General features: G+C 41.1%; 1 protein-coding gene across 2 annotated transcripts in view; it reads right to left on the bottom strand.

Moving 5' to 3' along the window:
* Positions 1 to 20,110, bottom strand: part of APPBP2 (amyloid beta precursor protein binding protein 2) — a 1,023,983-nt gene that overhangs the window by 450,893 nt on the left and 552,980 nt on the right. For both annotated transcript variants that reach the window (XM_044054555.1, XM_044054556.1), the window contains exons 7-8: positions 9,969 to 10,036; positions 9,719 to 9,824 (exon numbers count right to left, since the gene is read on the bottom strand). In XM_044054555.1, the coding sequence (XP_043910490.1) occupies positions 9,719 to 9,824; positions 9,969 to 10,036 (174 nt within the window). The remainder of the gene's footprint in view (positions 1 to 9,718; positions 9,825 to 9,968; positions 10,037 to 20,110) is intronic.

Below are 20,110 nucleotides of genomic sequence, written 5' to 3'. Positions count from 1 at the left end.
ATAAATTAATCACCCTGGATGTCCACACCCCACCATCACCCCCAACCAAAGAAACCACGGTGAAAAACTTTTCTAAAGCAAACTTCACCTTACTTAAGTCAGAGGTGGTAAGTTTCACAGCCTCCCACGTTAAAGGATAACACTGCCCAAGATGCAGAATCCTTTATAATTGCACCCTATGAGCACCTACAAGGATGCATGGATCGTGCCATTCCTAGCAAAACCAAGACTCACTCCCCTAAGAGAAGGAAACCAGTCTGGTGGACCCCTGCCATAAACAGGTTATACAACAATAGGAGGAAACTAGTTCAGAAAAAAAGCAAATCCCAAGAATGAAAGACATCCCTGATCAGTATCAGTAAGAAACTAAGGTCCCTCATAAAATCATCCAATGCTAACTTCGAAAGAAAAATAGCCAAGGACTCGAAAGATAACCACAAAGCCTTCTTTAGCTATGTCAAAAATCTAAGTGGCAACTCGCAGATATGCTCTGAGATAGTGCAAAATAGCACAAAATATACTGAACCTACTGATATTGCCAACATACTGGCAGATAGATTCAGTGCAAATTTCACCTCCCTCTCACCTTCAAAAGGCCCACAACAATACCGGAAATGTGTAGTGTCCCGGAAATCACAGAAGCCCAGGTGAAAACAGCCCTTTCAAAAGCCAAAAACACAGCATCAATGGGGCCAGATGGTGTCCCAGACTGCTTCTTGCATGAACTACAGAACGAACTAACCCCCCACCTAAACACGCTGTTCAACCTCAGCCTCTCCACAGGCTACGTGCCCATAGAATGGCGCACAGCAATGGTTATTCCGCTCCACAAAGGAGGAGCCACAACTGACCCTGGTAACTATCGCCCCATAAGCCTGACTAGCCTGGTCTGCAAGGCTATGGAGCGCATCATCATGGAATTCATTAACAAAAACATTGGGAACCTCCAAACACTTGACCCAACCCAGTTCGGCTTTAAGGGCAGATCATGCCTACTAAACCTGGTTGACTTCTTCGAGACAGTTACCAAGATGAGGGAAAGGTGGTTCACACAGCCTACCTTGATCTCGCCAAGGCGTTCAACACCATTCCTCACTCGGGTATTATAGAAAAACTCACCAGCCTGAACATAAACCCCTATGTCACAAGATGGGTTGCCAACTGGCTTACAGACAGAACTCACACGGTTAGAATAGCCGGCTCCAGGTCTGACTCTAAACCAGTCACAAGTGGTGTCCCACAAGGCTCAGTTCTGGGACACCTACTGTTCGGCAAATATTTCTCAGAAGTACAGGCAAACACAGGAGGACTATGGCTAACCAAGTTCGCCGATGACTGCAAACTGGGAGCCATAATTGACTCTCCGGCTGACACGGACATCCTCCAAAAAGGCCTTACTGAGACAGACACCTGGTGTCAAAGTCATGGCCTCAAGCTAAATGCCAAAAAATGCATAGTCATCCTGTTTGGGAAAAACAAAGCACCCACGTATTACCACATAGGTGGCAGCTCCCTTAAAACAGAAGAAGTAATAAGAGATCTGCGGACTCAGGTAGATAGTAATCTCTCCTTTGACAATCATATTGCCAAAGTAGTTAGGAAATCCTTCTATGTGGCCCATCTAATTACTACGGGGTTCGCATCTAGAAATAAAGAGGTTATAGTGCCCCTCTACTTGTCACTCATTAGACCCATCATAGAGTACAATGCCCCATTTGGGATGTACCTCACAAGACACTTCCAACAGCTTGAAAGACCACAGAAGCACCTCACCAAGAGGATTACTGGCCTCAAACATATGTCCTATGCAGACCGACTGAAAAAAAAACTCCGGCTGTACTCAGTGGCATATGGCTTACTCAGAAGTGATATCTGCCTGACTTACAAAGCCATGTCCAACTCAGAATTGATGGACATGCTCCACCTAAAGAAATCCAAGTCACTGTGAGCCACGAGCTCTAGTGAGCTAAACCTCGCTACAACAATAAATAGAACATGCTGGAGGGATAGATTCCTGTCACAGAGACTCCCCATGCTTTGGAACAAAATTCCTAACTACATTAGGCAGAGCCCCTCACTAATGCTCTTCAAGAGAAGCCTTGACGAGTGGATGGGTAACAGAAAGTACACCCCTGGGATCACTTCATTGGCTCTGCTTGACAGAGGCTCAGTTAATTAATCAATGGGGCGGCGAAAGCCGACACACTCTGGGGCTAGGCTTAGAAATGCCCTCGGGCAGATAGCCTAGTATCTACCTATGAACCTATGAACCTAGTGGGCTGGACCTGTAAGAATTCCTTAACAGATTGCATAGATTTTGCCTTTTCTTCCATCTTTTTTAAGACCTCTTCTTCCTTAGGGCCTAATAAGTTATCTTTGTGCAAGGGGGCATCCAACAATTTAGATTTGACATGGTCTGGCAGGGGTTGTTCCTTAAGCCATGCATGTGTTCTAATGACAGAATCAGTGACTGCTGCCCTGCAAGAAGCTTCTAGGGCTTCAAAACCACAGTGCAAAGTGTGTTTAGTTACTTGACTTGCAGAATGCATTAAATCTTGTAAATCTTTAGATTCTGCCTGAGCAGGAAAGGAAGACATTTTTGTTTAAGGAGTCCCAAGGTATGTTGCTGAAAACATGGAATTGACAATTTAGTGTCCTGATAGCAAGAGTAGCTGAGGTGCATACTTTTTTACCCCATCTGTCCAATGCTCGGGAATCTGTCTGAGGTGGGTGGATTCTTAGCAGAGGTTGCTTTAATCCCTTTTGGCCCTTGAGAAATGATGTTAGGGTCAGCTGTTGGATATTTAAAAAGATATTTGTGAGAATCAAGGACTCTACAGTACCTGTCTGATTTTCTGGGAGCAGGAAGAAGGGCATCAGGCATCAAGCTGAATTTGTGGAAAACATCCTCCACAACATCCAGGACTGGGGGGATGGCCAAGGGCCTGTGTTGCGGAAGATCTAGGAATTCCCTGAGTCTCTTTTTAGACTGAGGGTAGTCCTGACTCTCCCAATGGAAATGCTTCCTTAAGGTATGCAGGGTTTCCCCAAAGGAAAAATCCTCTGGGGTAAAGGCTAAAGGAATGGAGTCCTCTGCATCAGAATCCTCATAAGTGGAGAGGGGTTGCATGTCTTCATAGTCAGATGCATCAGATTCATCTGACTTTTGTTCAGATAAAACTACAAGGGACAGATCTCTTTTCCTTTTGGAGGGGGGTAGCTTGGCTTCCCCTGATCAGCATGATAAGGTCTTCCGCCATTTTAAGCATTTGAAATTGAGGCAAGGTAGCAGGCACCTGAGAGTGGGTCGTCGGTTTCTTGGGTGTGGTACGAACCATGGGCCTGTGAAACTCGGTCGTTTTTGAAAGAACGGTAGTCGTGAAAGAAGACGTTGGTTTGTGACGAGATTTGGTCGTGCAAAGGACTTCCTAGGAAGCCAGTGCCTGCTCAGCAGCTCTGGACCCATCCAAGGTGGAGATGACCGCAGGATCCTTAGTCGAAAAAGAGTTCTGCGGCATACCGGACTCTGAAAGGGTCTCGGTAGCAGCCTGTGAATCAACCGAAGCGGGCATCAGGGGCTGTGAAAGTGCCTCACTGAGTACCGGAGGACTGACGACTAGCTTAGCAGAAGCGTTGTCAGAAGGTTTGGACCTGTGCAGTCTGTCTCTGTCTTTAGCTTTACGTTTTTTCAGAAGATCTGCTGTCAGATGGCTTACCAAAGCCATATCAGAATTAGAGGACTGTAAACGAAACTATCTGGTGACATTAAGGGCCCGACGACAGATAGTTCTGGCGTTGAACAAAGCACAGAAGCGACAACAGGGGACTTCATGGTCTGGGCCTAGACAAGTGACGCAGTAAGAGTGGAAGTCTCTGTGTGGTATTTGCTTTCCACAGGCAAGACAATTAACTTTTTCTGACATCGGTTAATGCAAGAAAAAAGGATCCCCAACGGGGTACTTAGCTTTAGAAGACTTCAATTCAGTAGACGAAAACTCGGTAGCAGCAGACTGGCACTCATGCAAAATGCTTCTGCTTTAGGCTCCACAGCAAGAAAGACTGATGTAATGGCATCTGCTACCTTTCTTCATACTACTGATGACCTGATGTCAGTCCTCAAGCAGCAGCAGGACAATCACTTCTTTGAGATCTGCACTTGTTTGCCCGAAATAATGCTCCCACATATCTTGAACATTGGAAAACTTGCCTGTGCAAAATCCAATGTGTCTGATGTCAATGATAGATTAGAAATGAGGGGAGAAAGGAGGCTTGAATTCTGTTTGACTCCATTGGACCATCAGAGAAGTTCCTTCCTAATGAACTGCAGGACTAGGGTCACAAAGGTAAAGGGATGCTGGTGCTGGGTCCAAACAGAGTTGAGAAACCAATGAGTTTTTTCATACAGGGTCTGGTTAATGGAATCATAAGGATGAACAAAGCCAAGTAACAAAGAAGTCTGAGGATTTCGCCTTGCTGTGGAACAGCTTTGGCAAGCCAGATATAGGCACTGCTGATGACAAAGAAAACTTTCACTAAAAAAAGGTAAGCTACCATAGATGTCTACAAGACATCCTGCAAAGGCTAACATTTGAGAAGGGACCAGGGGGAATTTTTCAGATTCAGCCTACACCCCAGACTGCAGAAAACATTTCAGAAAAATAAAGGAATGCTACAGAGTGTCTTGGGTGATAGTAGCCAGAATGAGGCATTCATCCAGGGGAGGAATAAATGGGAATTTCCTGAAGCCTGCAGAAAGCAATGACTGAAGCCACACATTTTGTGAATACCCTTGGTGAGGTACACAGACCAAATGGCGAATATGTATTTTGAAAATGAAAGCCCAAAACAAAGAACCTTAGAGTACATATTTGACCTCTGGGATTCAGGATGAGAAAACAGGCATCCTTGAGGTCTAGAGTGACTAAGTGTTGGGTGGAAGAAGAAGAAAAAGAAACTGCAAGGTTAACAGTCTGAACGTTGGAATTATGAGTAAGGTATTTAGAATCGACATATCCAGGAGTGGTCTCCGGGTGAATTCCTTCTTGGGAACTGAAAAAAAAAAATCCTTGAATAGAATAATTTTCCCTTTTGGGAAAGAGGAGCATAATGTATTACACATGATTTTGGATCTCTAGGGGAAATGGATTCCTGACTGTAGAGGGAAATGTACTTACTGCAATTTTTAGCCATACTGAACTATTCTCAGTATCCAAGAATCAGAAGTTATCTCCCTCCAAACACGCACGGAATGACAATGATTGTCTGCCAACTTAACTTGGGAGGATGACCAAGGTGGGAAGGGGAGGATGGGGATGAGGTTTACAGGTATTCTTATATTTTTCTTACATGGCAAAGACCTTTGGGGTCCATTATGTTCATTTTGAAGCTCCCCGGCCATTTTTCTTGCATTATTGCTTAGTGTATTTCTGAGCATTTTTCAAGGGCTTCAAAAGAAAGGTCAAGAGCTGGAAGGCTAATTCCTCTAGCATCTTTGGATAAACAACAGAAAGAGGAGTTTGATCCCTTGAATTAATTGTCCTCCTTCCTTTAACTTTTTGAGCAGCTCTGCCAAGGAAGTCTCAAAAGGCAAATCCTTCTGCAATGAGGTGTTTTAAATATGGGCCTTAACATCTTCAGGAAAATTCTGTAGTCAGACCCAAGCATACAGCTACATATATATATGTATATAGGTATATATATATATGTGTATATATATATATGTGTGTATATATATATATATACATATATATATATATATATATATATATATATATATATATATATATATATATATATATATATACTGAGCATCCACCTTTACCTGCCCCTAGACAACCAGGTTATGACTAATACTTAAGGAAAACAGCAGGGGAAGCAACAGAATGGATATAAACGGCTATACTAGGGCAACACAGACGCTCAACAGTTTAAGCAGCAGAGTAAGAGGACTAAATATTAATCACATACGCATTGTAGTTAAATGGACAAAAAGATGTAAATTGAACAACTTAATTGCAAATTTGCTTGGGTTGATTTAAGTGAGACTGAAAAGTCTGTTTTACAGTATGGTCTTAAATTTATTCCAACTTCTTTGCCTAGAGCACATTTTTTAAAAGCAGAACTTTTTAAACTGGTAAGAAAATTGCACTTGGTTAATTACTATGAATCGATACCAGGTATGACCTGGCTGATGAGCAAGATAATTTACCTGTAAGTGAAGATGAATTATTGGACTGTTTTCTTGTAATTTTTCTTCTGATGCTGACGAAAATGTTAATGCATATTGTACTTTAAATACAGATAGGGTTACTTATTCTAGCACTTTTATACCTCCTTTTTGTAATCAAGTAATATCACAATTCTCAAAAATGTTAAATTTCACACTGGAAAAAAATTCTGAAGGATTTCTCATTTGAGAAGAAAAATGTGTCATATAATATGAGTAAAAGTGAATGGCGATATTTACTAAGATTATGCAAAAGGTTAGACATTGTTATAAAACCCTCAGATAAGGGTAGAAACATTGTTGTGTAGCACTGTAAACAGCATTTTAAAATGTGCATGGACCATTTATCTGATGGTCAAGTATATAGGGCAGTGAATATTGATGCTTTTCATCAAGCTGTAGTAAACTTTAAAGAACTAGTAACTAAAGGCTTGTGATTAGGTTATTTCACAAGGCAGGATGTTCAATATAAATTTAATACTGAGGGTAGTTCTATGGCCAAGTTTTATTGGTTGCCAAAAGTTCATAAAAATGTCAGTCCCCCTCCAGGTAGACCTGTAGTGGCAGCACAGAATTATTTTCTTCATAATATGGGTGTTTTTTTACACTCATATCTTTTGAATTATGTAGCTAAATTAAATTCTTAGATTAAGGATACCTTTCACTTTCTGGATAAATTGAAGGAAATTAAATGTGATAAGGATTACTATTAGATAGTTATAGATGTGAGAAGTCTATATACAAACATCACTCATGAGTAGGGAATGGAAGCTGTTAAGTTCTTTTTGGGTGATAGCCCTCTGAGCAGTTACGTGATGGAATTTATTTTTGTTGGACAAATAATTTTTTTTTAATTTAATAATTTTATTTATCATCAATTACAAGGTACTGCCATGGGTGCGTCTTTCGCACCCATGTATGCTAATCTGTTTATGGGTCTTTTTGAAGTTGAATTTTTGTATAGATTGAATTTCTTTAATAACTTTGTTTTGTATTGTAGATATATAGATGGTGCCATAAAGTAAATACTGGCAATAACTTTGTTCTTAGAAATACTAAGTTTTTCTTAAAAAGTCAGTACAACTGTAATTCAAAAGCAGTTGTTTACTTAGCAGTATGCAATTCGTGTTCGGTATTTTACACTGGAAAAACGGAGAGACATTTGTCTCAAAGAATGTATGAACATGAAATATGCTATTAAGAAGAATAAACTGAACAATGCTTTAGCAAAATATATTAATGAATATAACAACCATGAATTTTCTTTCATGGCTATTGACCATGTACATATTGATAAGAAGCCATGGGGGTATAACTGGAGCTAAAGGAGTTAAAATGGCAAATACGATTACAGGCTGATAACTGGCCAGGAATTAATGAACATAGCTCCATAGCACCAGTTTTAAAATTACAGGCTTTACAGAGGAAAAAGATTAATTAAGTATTTACTTATTTTTCTGTTTCCCCATTTCCCTGTTTATATATGTTATTTTATATGTCATTTTATATAGCTAACTTTGCAGTATTTTATAGGATCATACGCATAATATGTACATATATACACATTTTAAATATATGTTTATGTTAAATTTGTGGCTTTAATGGATGTTAATCATGATGTGGGTCCAATCAAAGACAAAGTAGCAGTATAAAAGGAAATGATGTATTTTTTAACATTTCTGATTAAGTTTAACCTAGTTTTAAACAAAAGCGCTAACCGTGTTTTATTTGCGGAATAAAAATATTTTTGGATTATTTGCTTATATAGCTGTGGAGCCTTGGTTCACTTGCCATTCTACCTCGTAGATATATAGATGATTTAATTTTTTTGTGTAAGGGTGGTGCAGAAATAGCCCCCCAAATTATTAATGATTTAAATGTAAATCGATTTCAGATGGTTTACAGTTGGGAAAATCAGTTAACTACCTAGATGTTACTTTGGATATCAGGGATGATAGTATAATAACCAGTATATACAGAAAATGAACTGGGGATTGTAATATTTTGGATAGTAAGAGCTGTCATCCCCCACACACTATGGAAGCTCTAGCTTACAATGAGCTTTTAAGGGTGAGCAGATTGTTTAAACTTAACACAGATGTTTAAAATTTCTCTCTCTAAATCATCTTCATCATTACACAGAGAGGATATGATGAAAAGGTTATTCTGAATGCTTTATATAAATTAACAGACTTACATTCAACCTATAATAGGTCCCTTGTTAATAAGAGAAATGATAACAGGGAGAATAATGCATTACATGGTGGTAGAAATGTTTATTTTGTGACTGCTTATAATATTTTAAATGACAAAAATTACTGAGGCTATTAAATATTACTGGCCCTATCTGATTAATATGGATGGTGTAAAGAACTTGTATAGAGTTCCCTGTATTTCATTTACGAGAAGTAGGAACATTAAAGATATGTTGATGCATAATAAATTTGTACAACCAGGTGAAGAGATAAATATACATCCTGTTGAATGTGGCACCTTCCCCTGTGGAAGGTGTTCAGTTTGCCATAATATTACTAAGTGTTTTGACAGAATCAATGGTGTTAGATTTTGTTCCTCTTCTGTATTTACATGTATGACTATGTCAGTAACACATGCATTATCTTGCCCCTGTAATTTGTTCTATATAGGGGAAACAAAAAGAACATTTAAGTTACGGCTCCAGGAGCATGGTAGAGAGATAAAAAATAATAATGCTACAAGTCCTACAGCTTCACATTTTTATAGGTGTCGTAATAGGGATTTTTTGTCATTAAGAGCTTGTATTTTGGAACAAATTTTAGAAACTGATGAGGGGTTAGTAAAAAAGAAGTTGTTATATAAAGAAACTTTGTATATTTTAAAGTTTAACATACTTTCTCCAGTGGGTCTGAATAACGAATGTAACTGGAGGGTGTTTCCTTAAATAGTTCCTTTTCTTTTTTTATAAATGATTAACTAATTATGTCATTGTTTAATTAACTGCATCTAAGTGTGTGTGTGTGTGTGTGTGTGTGTGTGTGTGTGTGTGCATATGTGTGTATATATATATATATATATATATATATATATATATATATATATATATATATATATATATATATATATATATATATATAGCTGTTATGTGGTGATTATTTTGCAACTTCATGAAGGCTGGTTTAAGCCGAGGCGCCAGATAAATTGTTATAACAAGATTCCTGGTACTTTTTTTGCTGGCTTGGTAGTTTGGTGTTATTTGCTGCATCATGGTTTGGTGATTCCTGAATATCACATCTGACACAGCATCACATGCACAGTCTACCAAGTGTTCAGTAAACTGAGAAACAGAAATGACCGTGTTTGACAAACAGGTTTTAACATATATTGCAGTTCTTCCCGAGCAATGCAAAAGGCTAATGAATCATTTCAAACTAATACACCAATCATCTAAAACAGCAAATTAAGAAACACACATACTATACTAAAATCTTCCCTTGTTTTAAAGATGCAACATACCTGATATATTGCAACAGACTGGCATATATTGTCTACGTTGAGCAAGTAAAATCCATAATCAAGTAGTGTGTCTGAATATTTGGGATGCTTAGGTCCAAAATGTTCCCTGTGGATAGAAGAGAGATTATAAAGCAGAAAGAAATGACACAAACATATACAGATTATCTAGACAGATATACACACAGACACACACTACATAAAAAACACCCACACAAACAACTTCTTAAAGAATACCAAAGCAGCTACTTACTTCGCTAAGTACACAGCGTGCTTTATTAATTGTTCTGCCTTCTTAAATTCTCGTTTTACCACACAAGCCTGAAAGAAGAAAACTGAAATGTTCAAAGATTGTATTTTTCAGATGAGTTTTAACACACTGTGTTAACAATAGCTATGGCGACAATACTTACAAATATCTAATGAATGCAATCTAAACTTCGCACAAACATTTAAATTAGAGTCATTTAAACAGGAACCTGAACATCAAGTTACAGTGAAAAAAAATCTGAATTCAACACATATTTAACATTATTAACACCTTTAACAAACAGGATAAAAGCAAATTCCAAACAGACCTTTCAAGAGAACTTTTTAGCTTTACTCAAAGCTTGCTTCAACCTGAAAAAAAGAGGTGTGCAACAATCACAAGACATATTTGACAAACAGACTCTTGTAGCTCACTTGTATCATCTGTATAGTCATTTCTTCAGACAAATATAGGCCTGCAGAAGACTAATGACCCTCTTGCACTGTAGCTTCAAGAGCCTCAGTAAATACAAGCCCCTTATAAATACAGCAATGGAAGGTGCCACATCAAGCACTTGAACCAAAAAACTTGCACAAAAAGTTGCAATAAAAAAAAAAATACAAATAGTAAAAATGAAAGTATGCCTTAACTATACACACAAGTTACAGCCAAAAGATAATCAATTTACTATTCAAAATCTAAATCCCAAAGGGAGGGTATTCGTATGGTTCTCCTTCAAGGATGCAATAAAGAAATATTTAACACCAGCTCATCTTCAAAATAACCCTCTACAGCAAACAGAATCCTGGGTACTCTTTCTGATGCACTCTTGGCAGCTACTACCGTTTCCCACGCACACACAACTTTCCATGCTTGGAATAGTCACACCAAATTAACTTAAGCATGAGGCATCCATGCATGAATGGCAAGGCAGAGAATTTTGTTCCCGGATATCGAGTTCTCATCAACCCCCACCCAAATTATCATGTGGGAGAAAAATGCAAATATGGATAAGGACTCAAAAATGTAAATTATGCACTTATAATGGTGTTGTAGAACAGTACCTGCTGAGATCCGCAGCAGCAAGTCCCACCTAAACCCCACCCACCACCCAGTGACATGATGGATAAGGAATGAATATTCATGGTAATGTCTTCACCAGTCTGATGAATATTCTTCTGGCATTCTGCACGTTAGCGCGAGGAGGGACTACCATTACATAATGCTAAAGAAACAGGACTATAACTGAAAGCAATTTTTTCACTTTTTTTTTTTTTGCAAGGGGGGGTAAGCCCCCCTGCACCCCACACAACCCCTGGAAATTAAATATATCAACTCCGAGATCACAGTACATAGAGGAAAATGATAAATTTCGCATTACGCTCTTTAGGGACAGACTTTTAAATTTTGTTTTGTGTGTGTGTGTGGGGGGGGGGGGTTGAAATACACCTTTGAGAAAAGCTTTACATTATTTATTTATTGTTATGAAAAGGCGACCTGAATTTAGAGTCCACTTCCACACACTCTTTGCCTTTCAAAAGGGGGGGGGGCTAAGATTTAGTTCCCCCTTCTTTTTTGATGTACCAGACCACTAACACATTGTCTGGTTATACAGCTATCACTTCTGGAGATAAAAAGGTCTTGAAAATCCTTCAATGCTAAAACTGCTCTCATCTCCAGGACACTGAGCCTCTAAATGTTTCCACTGACCTTAGACCATCCACCCCTAGATACAACTTCTACCCCCCCAATCCCACCCTGGAGGGAAGCATCCTTGGTCACAACTGCTGCTGCTAGGGAACGGACAGTAAAAGGTTTTCCAATCTGTAATAAAGGTAAAGTCACACACCAATTAAAGTGAATTCTACATGACTGAGTTATGCAAATTGTGGCGGATGGTACCCCTGGAGTTGAGACCATTGTGTGGAAAGCATCTAGTGGATAATCTTCATGTGGTATCCAGCATAATGAGCCACTGCACTTGTGGCAGCCATCAACCTTATAATTCCAAATATCGGCAAGACAGACGGACTTTGTTGCAGAAGCAAGGTCTGTACTGAATGTTGAAGAGAAAGCAATTTTTACTTGGGGAAGGGAAACATGGCAAGATATTGTGTAGGTAGCTACCGATAAAACAAATAAGTTAAAGTTACAGTTTTTGATAGTTTAGGGATATGCCTAAGGATACGAGGAGCTGCACAAAGTAGTCCCTGCCTTCTAGTAGGGATACTCTGGTCATTTTAGTAAGACACATCCAGATAGGAGAATACACAGATACTTTTTAGTTGCAGGCTATTGCCATGCACTTGGTAAACACAAAGGACTTGTGGTGAAAGTGAAGGGCAAGTCTCTGAATTGGTAGTGACTGGCTTCAATATAAAAGCATAAAAACTTCCTGGACCCCTTCGCATTTTGTACAAATATGTTGGCAAACTAGAGGTCTATACAGCACATGTAGTCATATGCCTTGAGCTAAGTCAAAAATCACTGACATAATGATGATTTTGAATGGGGTCTTCTTTAAAAACACATTTAAGGACACTGATATCCAGAATTGGCCTGAAGTCCTTGTCTACTCTGGAACAAAAAAGCACTTTGAGTAAACCCCTGGCCCTCTCCTGTCTAGTGGGACTTCATGGATGACTTTTTTGAAGAGGTAGAGGAGCTGTTGAGCTGCGGACTTATGTCGAGATAGAAACTCAGGTAACTGATGCCTCTACGGAAACTGTTCCCTGGGAAAAAGCATGGAAGAGTTTCTGGACATGACAGTTCGTACCCATTTGCCCTGAGGAATGACTATCCACAAGGAAATGTGGCAAGATAATCATCCTCTGACTCCCTCCAATGAAGGACAGTCAGACAACACTTCAGAAGCACTGGCTTGGCCCACCTTGAAATCGTTCCTTGTTCCCGATTCTGCAGATCTCTTTGTCCTCAGGGGCTGCATCCAATGACAGGACCACACCTGCCATGGCTGCCCCTGTCAGATGATGATTCAAAATGCTGGTGCTGGGATGTCAAACCATAGGGATTTGGAACCCTTCAGGTTGCTGTTAAAAGGTCTTTGAGGGTTCTTAAATCTGATTCCCTAAACAAACAAAGAGAAATTTCCCATCCTATTAGCAACTTCATAAGTTTCCTTTCCACTGCAGGTCTAAAGAGGAAGGACCCATCAAAGGGGGCATTGGTAAAAGACACCTTAAAATTGTCAGCAAAGTCACACAAATGAAGCCAGTAATGACATCTCGCAGTCAAACCTGTGTCTGTAGCACTAGATGCTCTATCTGGATTATGGAATAGCTGCATGGAAAGATTTGTGATGCTAAACATGGTGTTCAAAGTGGTCTGCAGTTTGGTAGACTCCTGGGTTACTGGGATGTTCCAAAGTATCCACAGCCTGTTTTGCGGAGTCCCTCTGGAACCATTTCATATACCTTAAATAATTCAACATCCTCAGGGCAAAGGTACCTAAAGCATACACTCACATTCACATCCTATCAACCTTGGTTCTTTAGTAGGGGTATGGACAGTGGAGGACTCGTCCGTGAAATCTCTTAGTAGCTGCTGCAGTGGTCATTGAATCCACCACAGGACATTTGGACCAGTACTGCCTGTGAATGAACATAACACTATCTGGTTTCCTGGGGATAGCCTATGCACTATCTGGTTCCTGACGTACCCTCTTAGAGACCAAATCTAACGATCAGTAGGAGGGACCACCCAAGAGGTAGAAGGACAGAGCCATATGCTTGAAGAGCTTGCTCTTATCCTGAGAAGGTGGATCAGATGGCCAACATTCCCTCTGTTTTATCGATTTGAGAACTTCACCAAGTGTCACATTGCCAGAGGGGAATTGGGGAACCTCCCCTTTGAAAGTCTATCTTAGATGTCAATGACTCTAAATCGGAGTCCAAGTGTTTCCTTTTCCATATTTTCTTCCTGGGAACTCCTGGCTGTGACTGGTCACAGTCAATGGAATTGTCAGCCTGTACTATCTGCTATCTCCAAAGGAAACATCTCTGCTATATCCCTGGGAACACTGATGAATGAAGTAAGAGCTGATGAAAGCACACCAAGGGGTGGAGTCAATGCAAATGGAAATCCTGTTGCCTAGCTAGGGGGAGAAAAGGCAAAGATCCTCTTCACAGCCTTGAATCAATCCATCTATCCTCACCCCACTTTTTGTACATGGGGGTCAGGATGTCACTTCAACACTGACAATCATCGAGAGCCAAGGTTTACAGTGCCGGGTGGCTAACCCTGGAGTGGTAGTTCATCCATACCACACACCTGTGCACACACACCTAGGTCAATTTAGAGTACCCAATCCATCTGCTGCATGTCATTGCAATGTGGGAGAAAACCGGAGGAATCCTACGCTAAGATAGGGCGGACATGCAAACTCCACACAGAAGGCACCACAGCCGAGAATCGAACCAGGGAACCTCTTGCTGTGAGATGAAAATGCTAACTGCTGCACCACTGTGCTGCCTCCACAGCCCTGAGTGCAGAACAGGAACCCATCTATAATGAAGTCTATATACTTGGGACAACCACCCCCCTACTAAAGCTGAAACTGGTGGTACCGAACACCTGAGCCATGACACAAAGGAACCAGATGGTTTAGAGATGGAGTTCAGTACCTCTGACTCAAATGCCAAGGTCTTCACCAAAGAAAAAGGTTCCAAGAAAGTTGAAACAGCTGACAGTGCTGAGGACTCTATATCAACCATTTGGGTCAGAGACCCAATCAACACCAAAATGGATTATGCTGAGTGATTCAGATGTGAAACTGTTGACACCAGAACTGAAACCGTAGACACTGATGCAGAAGGATCTGGGAAAAAAACGTCAGTCGTGAAGCCACCGGTGCAGAGAGTGGTACAAGGGAGGAGTGAGTGGTGAGGCAGAGGCCAACCTGATCTGCTGTAGTATTAGAGGGGGATGAGAATGCCCAACTCCATCGGCACCTTAAGAAGAGAACTCATCATAGGTTCCCAAATCTACTTCTGAGGTACTCTGGAACAATATGACAGATTTCCATGAGGATGTAGGAGGAGATCTCATATTAAGAAAATGGGACAATTCCCTGTCTGAGGAATATCCATTCACAGACTGGACAGGAAACTAGTGCCTAATTACAAGTGTTTTCAAATGAGGTGATTTGAGCTTTGGTGCTGAGGAAGGAGAAGACTCTGTCCTTGATACCTTGAAAGAAGAGGAAGACTGGTCTCTATTTTTTAGGCTCCCTACCCTTTTTGTCCTTAGCCTCTCTCTTCTTGCCTCTCAGGTTGATCAGAAGTCGACCCTTGACAATAACTTTGAATCTCTTGTCAGCTGGGAAGCATAACACAAATGCATTACAGATGGTCACATATACACAGCACATATAATGGGCATCCTGTGAGGGCAGTTTGCTCCTACATTTAGAACATTATTTGGCGGTTTATCCATACTGAAGTAACTAGACTAACTAGTCTAAGTACAGTAACAATATTCATTAACAGTTAACAAAAACTAAGAAATACATAGAGAAATTAATTTTCTTTTTTTGTTTCTTTTTTGAAGTCAAAAGAAACACTCTTAAGGCAAAGGAAATTATGACAGTCAGCCGCTTTAGTGTCAGGTTGGTCATATGAAGCTGGCTGTCCAAACCTTAAAAAAAAACCCTGAAAAAAACACTGCTATAGCAGAATAAGCCCTCACAAAAGCAGACAACTGCTTACCATGAAAAAAAATAAAGAATTTTCCTTAGAAATCCAGGAGGAGAACGTTTGTTTACAAACTGCCAAACCCAACATCCTGGTATGAAAAAAAAACAAAAAGCTGATCAGATTTTCAAAAGACCTTTATTTTGTTTAAATAATATCTGAGATGCCTATGCAAATCCAAAGCATGAAGAACCTTCTCACTAACATAATGCGGAGAAGGGAAAAAAGAAAGAAGGTGGATAGACTGATTAAGGGACTGCTCATTAACCATCTTGGGCATAAAAGGAGAATTCGTACAGACACCCTGTCATTATGGAAAGACACAAAAGCGAGAACTGCCATCAAGGCCTGTAATTCAGGCACCCTTCCAGCAGAGGTTAAAGCAACCAATAAAAGTCTTCCAAGTGCAATGTTGCAAAGAAGAAGTGTCAGGCTCAAAAGGAACAGAGTCATCTTTTCAAGGACAAAATTAAGATCCCAAGAAGGAGGAATGGGCTTTCTTGGGGGTCTAATATTAAGGACACCTTTAAGAAACTGCTTCTCCTCAAACTTAGAGGACAAAGGAAAAGTAAGTGGCAGAGAGGCAGAAATGGCTGACAAGTGGGCTTCCACTGATGAATATGTCAAGCCAGCATTTAGTAGTTCACACAGGTAAGAACGAACCAAGAGGACCTCCACTGAAAAGGGGTTCTGATGTTTAAAACACCAAACAGAAAATCTTTTCCATTTGGACAGATACTATTTTTTGGTACTGGGTTTCCTGATGACCTGCAGAACCCTAAAAGCATGTCCTCAGAAAACTGGTGTTGAAAAGGAATCAAAACACCATCACCTAGCTGAACAGTGGACAGATGAGGGTAAAGAAGAGTTCCCTTGTCTTATGTGAGAAGATCCACAGAGTGAGGTAATGTGATGACTGCCCATGGCCAGATGGAATAGGAGGGGGAAACCAGTGCTGTCAGAGCCAAAAGGGGGTCACCAACAAGACTTCTGGAAAGTCCTTCTTGATTTTGTGAAGAACCCTTGGAAAGGGGGGAAAAGGCATACAGCAACTGTCCCTTCCGAGAGAAATGCATTGCATCCACCTTCCAAGCCAAAAGGATTGGGTCTCTGGAACAGAACTGAGGGACTTGTCTTTTCATAGGGGAGGCAGAGAGGTCTACTTGAGGAACACCCTACCAATGAAAAATGCCCAGAAACACATCCCTTGAAGCATCCATTCGTGAGGTTGCATCCTGGACCTGCCAAGAAAATCTGCCACAAGACTGCACTCTGAAGGTATACAGAGGTATACAGGTAGGTTGACTCACAGATTGATGGCCATTATCCATGCCAGATGGGCTAATCTGCAAATACGGTAAAACCTCAAGCCTCCTTGTTTGATGACTATGGTGGTGTCCATATAAACCTTCAAGGGACTAGGAACCCAGTGCGCATGGAAAGCCTACAAGGCCAGAATGAAAGTCCACATTTCCTTGATGTTGATGTGATCCACCCTCTGCTGAAGGGACCAAAGGCCCAGCACCCTCACATTGCCTGAAGCGACTCCCCACCCCAGGTATGATGAGTCTGTGAAGAGTTCCAAAGATAGGTGAGGAGGGTGAAAATGAACACCTGGATTGAGAGATAGCTGCTGAATCCACCACTGAAATTTCAGTTTGAGACAAAGAACTGGAGGAATGAGATGGTCCAGCAGGAGGAGGTACTGAAACCACACTGATTTTAGGTACCACTGAAACTTCCTCATATGAAGCCTGGCTCAGGGAAGCATGGGGATAGTGGAAGCCATGAATCCCAGAGCTCTGAGAAAGTACAGTTGTGTACACTTACCATAAATGTAGATGTTCGAGTGTATTCACTGTTGCAGTCATTACATTTGGGTTATCTGCTTGCAGGTAAGCCCTCAGTCGGCCTGCTCAACAAAGTCTTGGGCCCTGTATCAGTTGCCGTCCCTTCTTCCATGACGTCCGGTCGTCAGGGGTATAAAACATGCAGCCGATGCCATTACATCAGTTTTTCTTGCCCCAGACATCAGGTGCCCCCCTAATGGGAAACAATTAAACATAAAAGCACAAATATATACCTCCAACAAAAAAGCAAATACACCAAAAAGACTTTTAAGCATAGTAAAGGAAAGTAGAGGTACAGCCAAAAGAAGTTAGGGAACTGGAGGGAGGGTAACCACGACTGCAACAGTGAATACATTTGTGGTAAGTGTACACAACTGTACTATGTTCTTCGTGTTTCAATGTTGCAGTCATTACATTTGGGTAGATTCCCAAAGCTATGGATGGGAGGAGGAATTGAGATAGCATTAGGGCCCGCTATAAGGCCCTGCAAGACTGCAGTGGCAAAGCAAGCTCTATTTTTAGAGAAAATTGGCAAATGATAATGCTTGGTGAAAGTATGTACAGAACTCCAGGTAGCAGCTTCTACGATGTCCCTAACAGGGATGCCTTTGAGAAAGGCTGTAGAGGTAGATGCAGCCCTGGTGGAGTGAGGTCTGATCCCCTGGGGAATAGGTTTTCCATGGTGCTTATAGCAGAAATGAATGCAATGGCCTATCCATTTAGAAATGGTTTGTTTTGAAATAGCCTTCCCCTCTGCCCCTGCAGCAAATGCCATGAGCAGTTGTTCAGATTTCCTTTGAGGTTTAGTGCTGTCCAAGTAGAATCTAAGTTATCTGTGCACATCTAAGGAATGCAGTATCCGTTCCCCTTTATTCTGTGGATTGGGAAAGAAGGTTGGCAAATGAATGGACTGATTAAGAGCCACACTGGATACCACCTTGGGCATGAAGGACGGATTGGTTCTGAGGGACATGGAAGATGATGAAAGGCTCCACTGCCATAAGAGTCTGTAATTCAGATAACCTTCTAGCTGAAGTGATTGCTAAAAGGAAAGCTGTTTTCCAAGAAAGAAATTTTAAGTCTGCAGTAGCAGCTGGCTTGAAAAGAGGTAGAGGTGAGTTTCTCCAAGACAAAAATAAGGTCCCAGGCTGGGGTTGGAGCTCTCCTGGATGGTCTCAAATTTTTGGCCCCTCTGTGGAACTGCTTGAGCAGTGGATGAGACAGTAGGGGAGGTTCTGTGTTATAATGAGCTGAAATGGCTGAGGCGTGGATTTTAATAGAGGAAAAAGACAGGCCCTTGTGAAGCATCTCAGTTAAATATTGTAAAATCGGAGGTAAATTGGGCGCTGCTGTGCTCATGCCTTGAGATTGGTTCTAGGCACAGAATCTTTTCCATTTTTCAGCATAATATTTTCTAGTACTAGGCCTCCTTGCCTCTAAAATGATACCCATCACAGGTTTGCTGAGGGATGGTAAAGGAGAGAATATGTAATTCGCCAGGCTGCAAGGTTCAGTGTTGGAAGCTGAGGGTGCAGAATCTGGTTCTCCTGCTGAGACAGCAGGGAAGGAGTGTGAGGCAGGTGCCATGGAGATAATTGTGACACACTGCGCAGGAGAGGGTACCAGTGTTTGAGCGGCCAGACTGGAGCAATCAAAGTCATCCTCTGTTTGTCCTGTTTGATTTTTTAGTAGTAATTTGGAGAGCAGAGGCAGAGGGGGGGAAGGCATACACTGATAGGTTTTTCCAGCTGAAGGACAGAGCACCCACTTTCCAGGCTTGTTTGTGGGGAGTCCTCGTGCAAAATTTGTCCAATTGGTAGTTCTGGGGAGAGGCAAACAGGTCTATATCTGGGCTCCCCCATTTGCTTGTCAACATGTTGAAAATCCTTTGTTCCAGTTTCCATTCGTGTGGGTCCATGAGGTTTCTGCTTAGTCTGTCTGCCAGTGTATTTTATTTTCTGGCAGGAATTGAGCTTGTAGATGCACTTAGTAGCTCAAGGCTGTGTTCCACAATGCCATGGCTAGTCTGCAGAGGGGGTAAGAATGTGTACCCCCCTGCTTGTTTATGTACCACATAACAGTGGTGTTGTCCATCTTTACCATTAGTTGTCCTGGAAGAATGTGGTCCTTGAAGGCTGTCAGAGCATTCTGTACAGTTAACATTTCTTTTTGATTGATATGCAGGTGCATTTGACTTGGGTTCCATTTGCCCTGAATACACTTCCCTGCCAGGTGAGACCCCCATCCATAGTCTGATACATCTGTTGTTAGGGTTTGGGCGGCAGGGGTTGGTGTGAAAGGTAGTCCCTTGTTTTGGAGGCAGGCCTCTGCCCACCAAAGGAACTCTAGGCGTAGGCAAGGTATGATAGGAATCACTGTTTCTAGGTCTTGAGAATGTTGACAACATAGGCTTCTTAGATACCACTGTAGTTTCCTCATATGCAGTCTTGCATATAGAATTAGAAGAATGCAGGAGGCCATGAACCCCAAGGCTTGCAGTATTTGTCTTGCAGATAGCAGGGTTTTTTGTGGCCACTTGTTTGAAGTAGGTTGTCAAATGAATTTGCTTTTCTGGCTTGAGGTA

The sequence above is a fragment of the Protopterus annectens genome, chromosome 13.part0 (assembly GCF_019279795.1).
Source record: "Protopterus annectens isolate FY-2018-M chromosome 13.part0, PAN1.0, whole genome shotgun sequence".
Lineage (NCBI taxonomy): Eukaryota > Metazoa > Chordata > Ceratodontiformes > Protopteridae > Protopterus > Protopterus annectens.
Note: the sequence above shows the minus strand (reverse complement) of the source record. Positions and strands in the feature narration are given on the sequence as shown.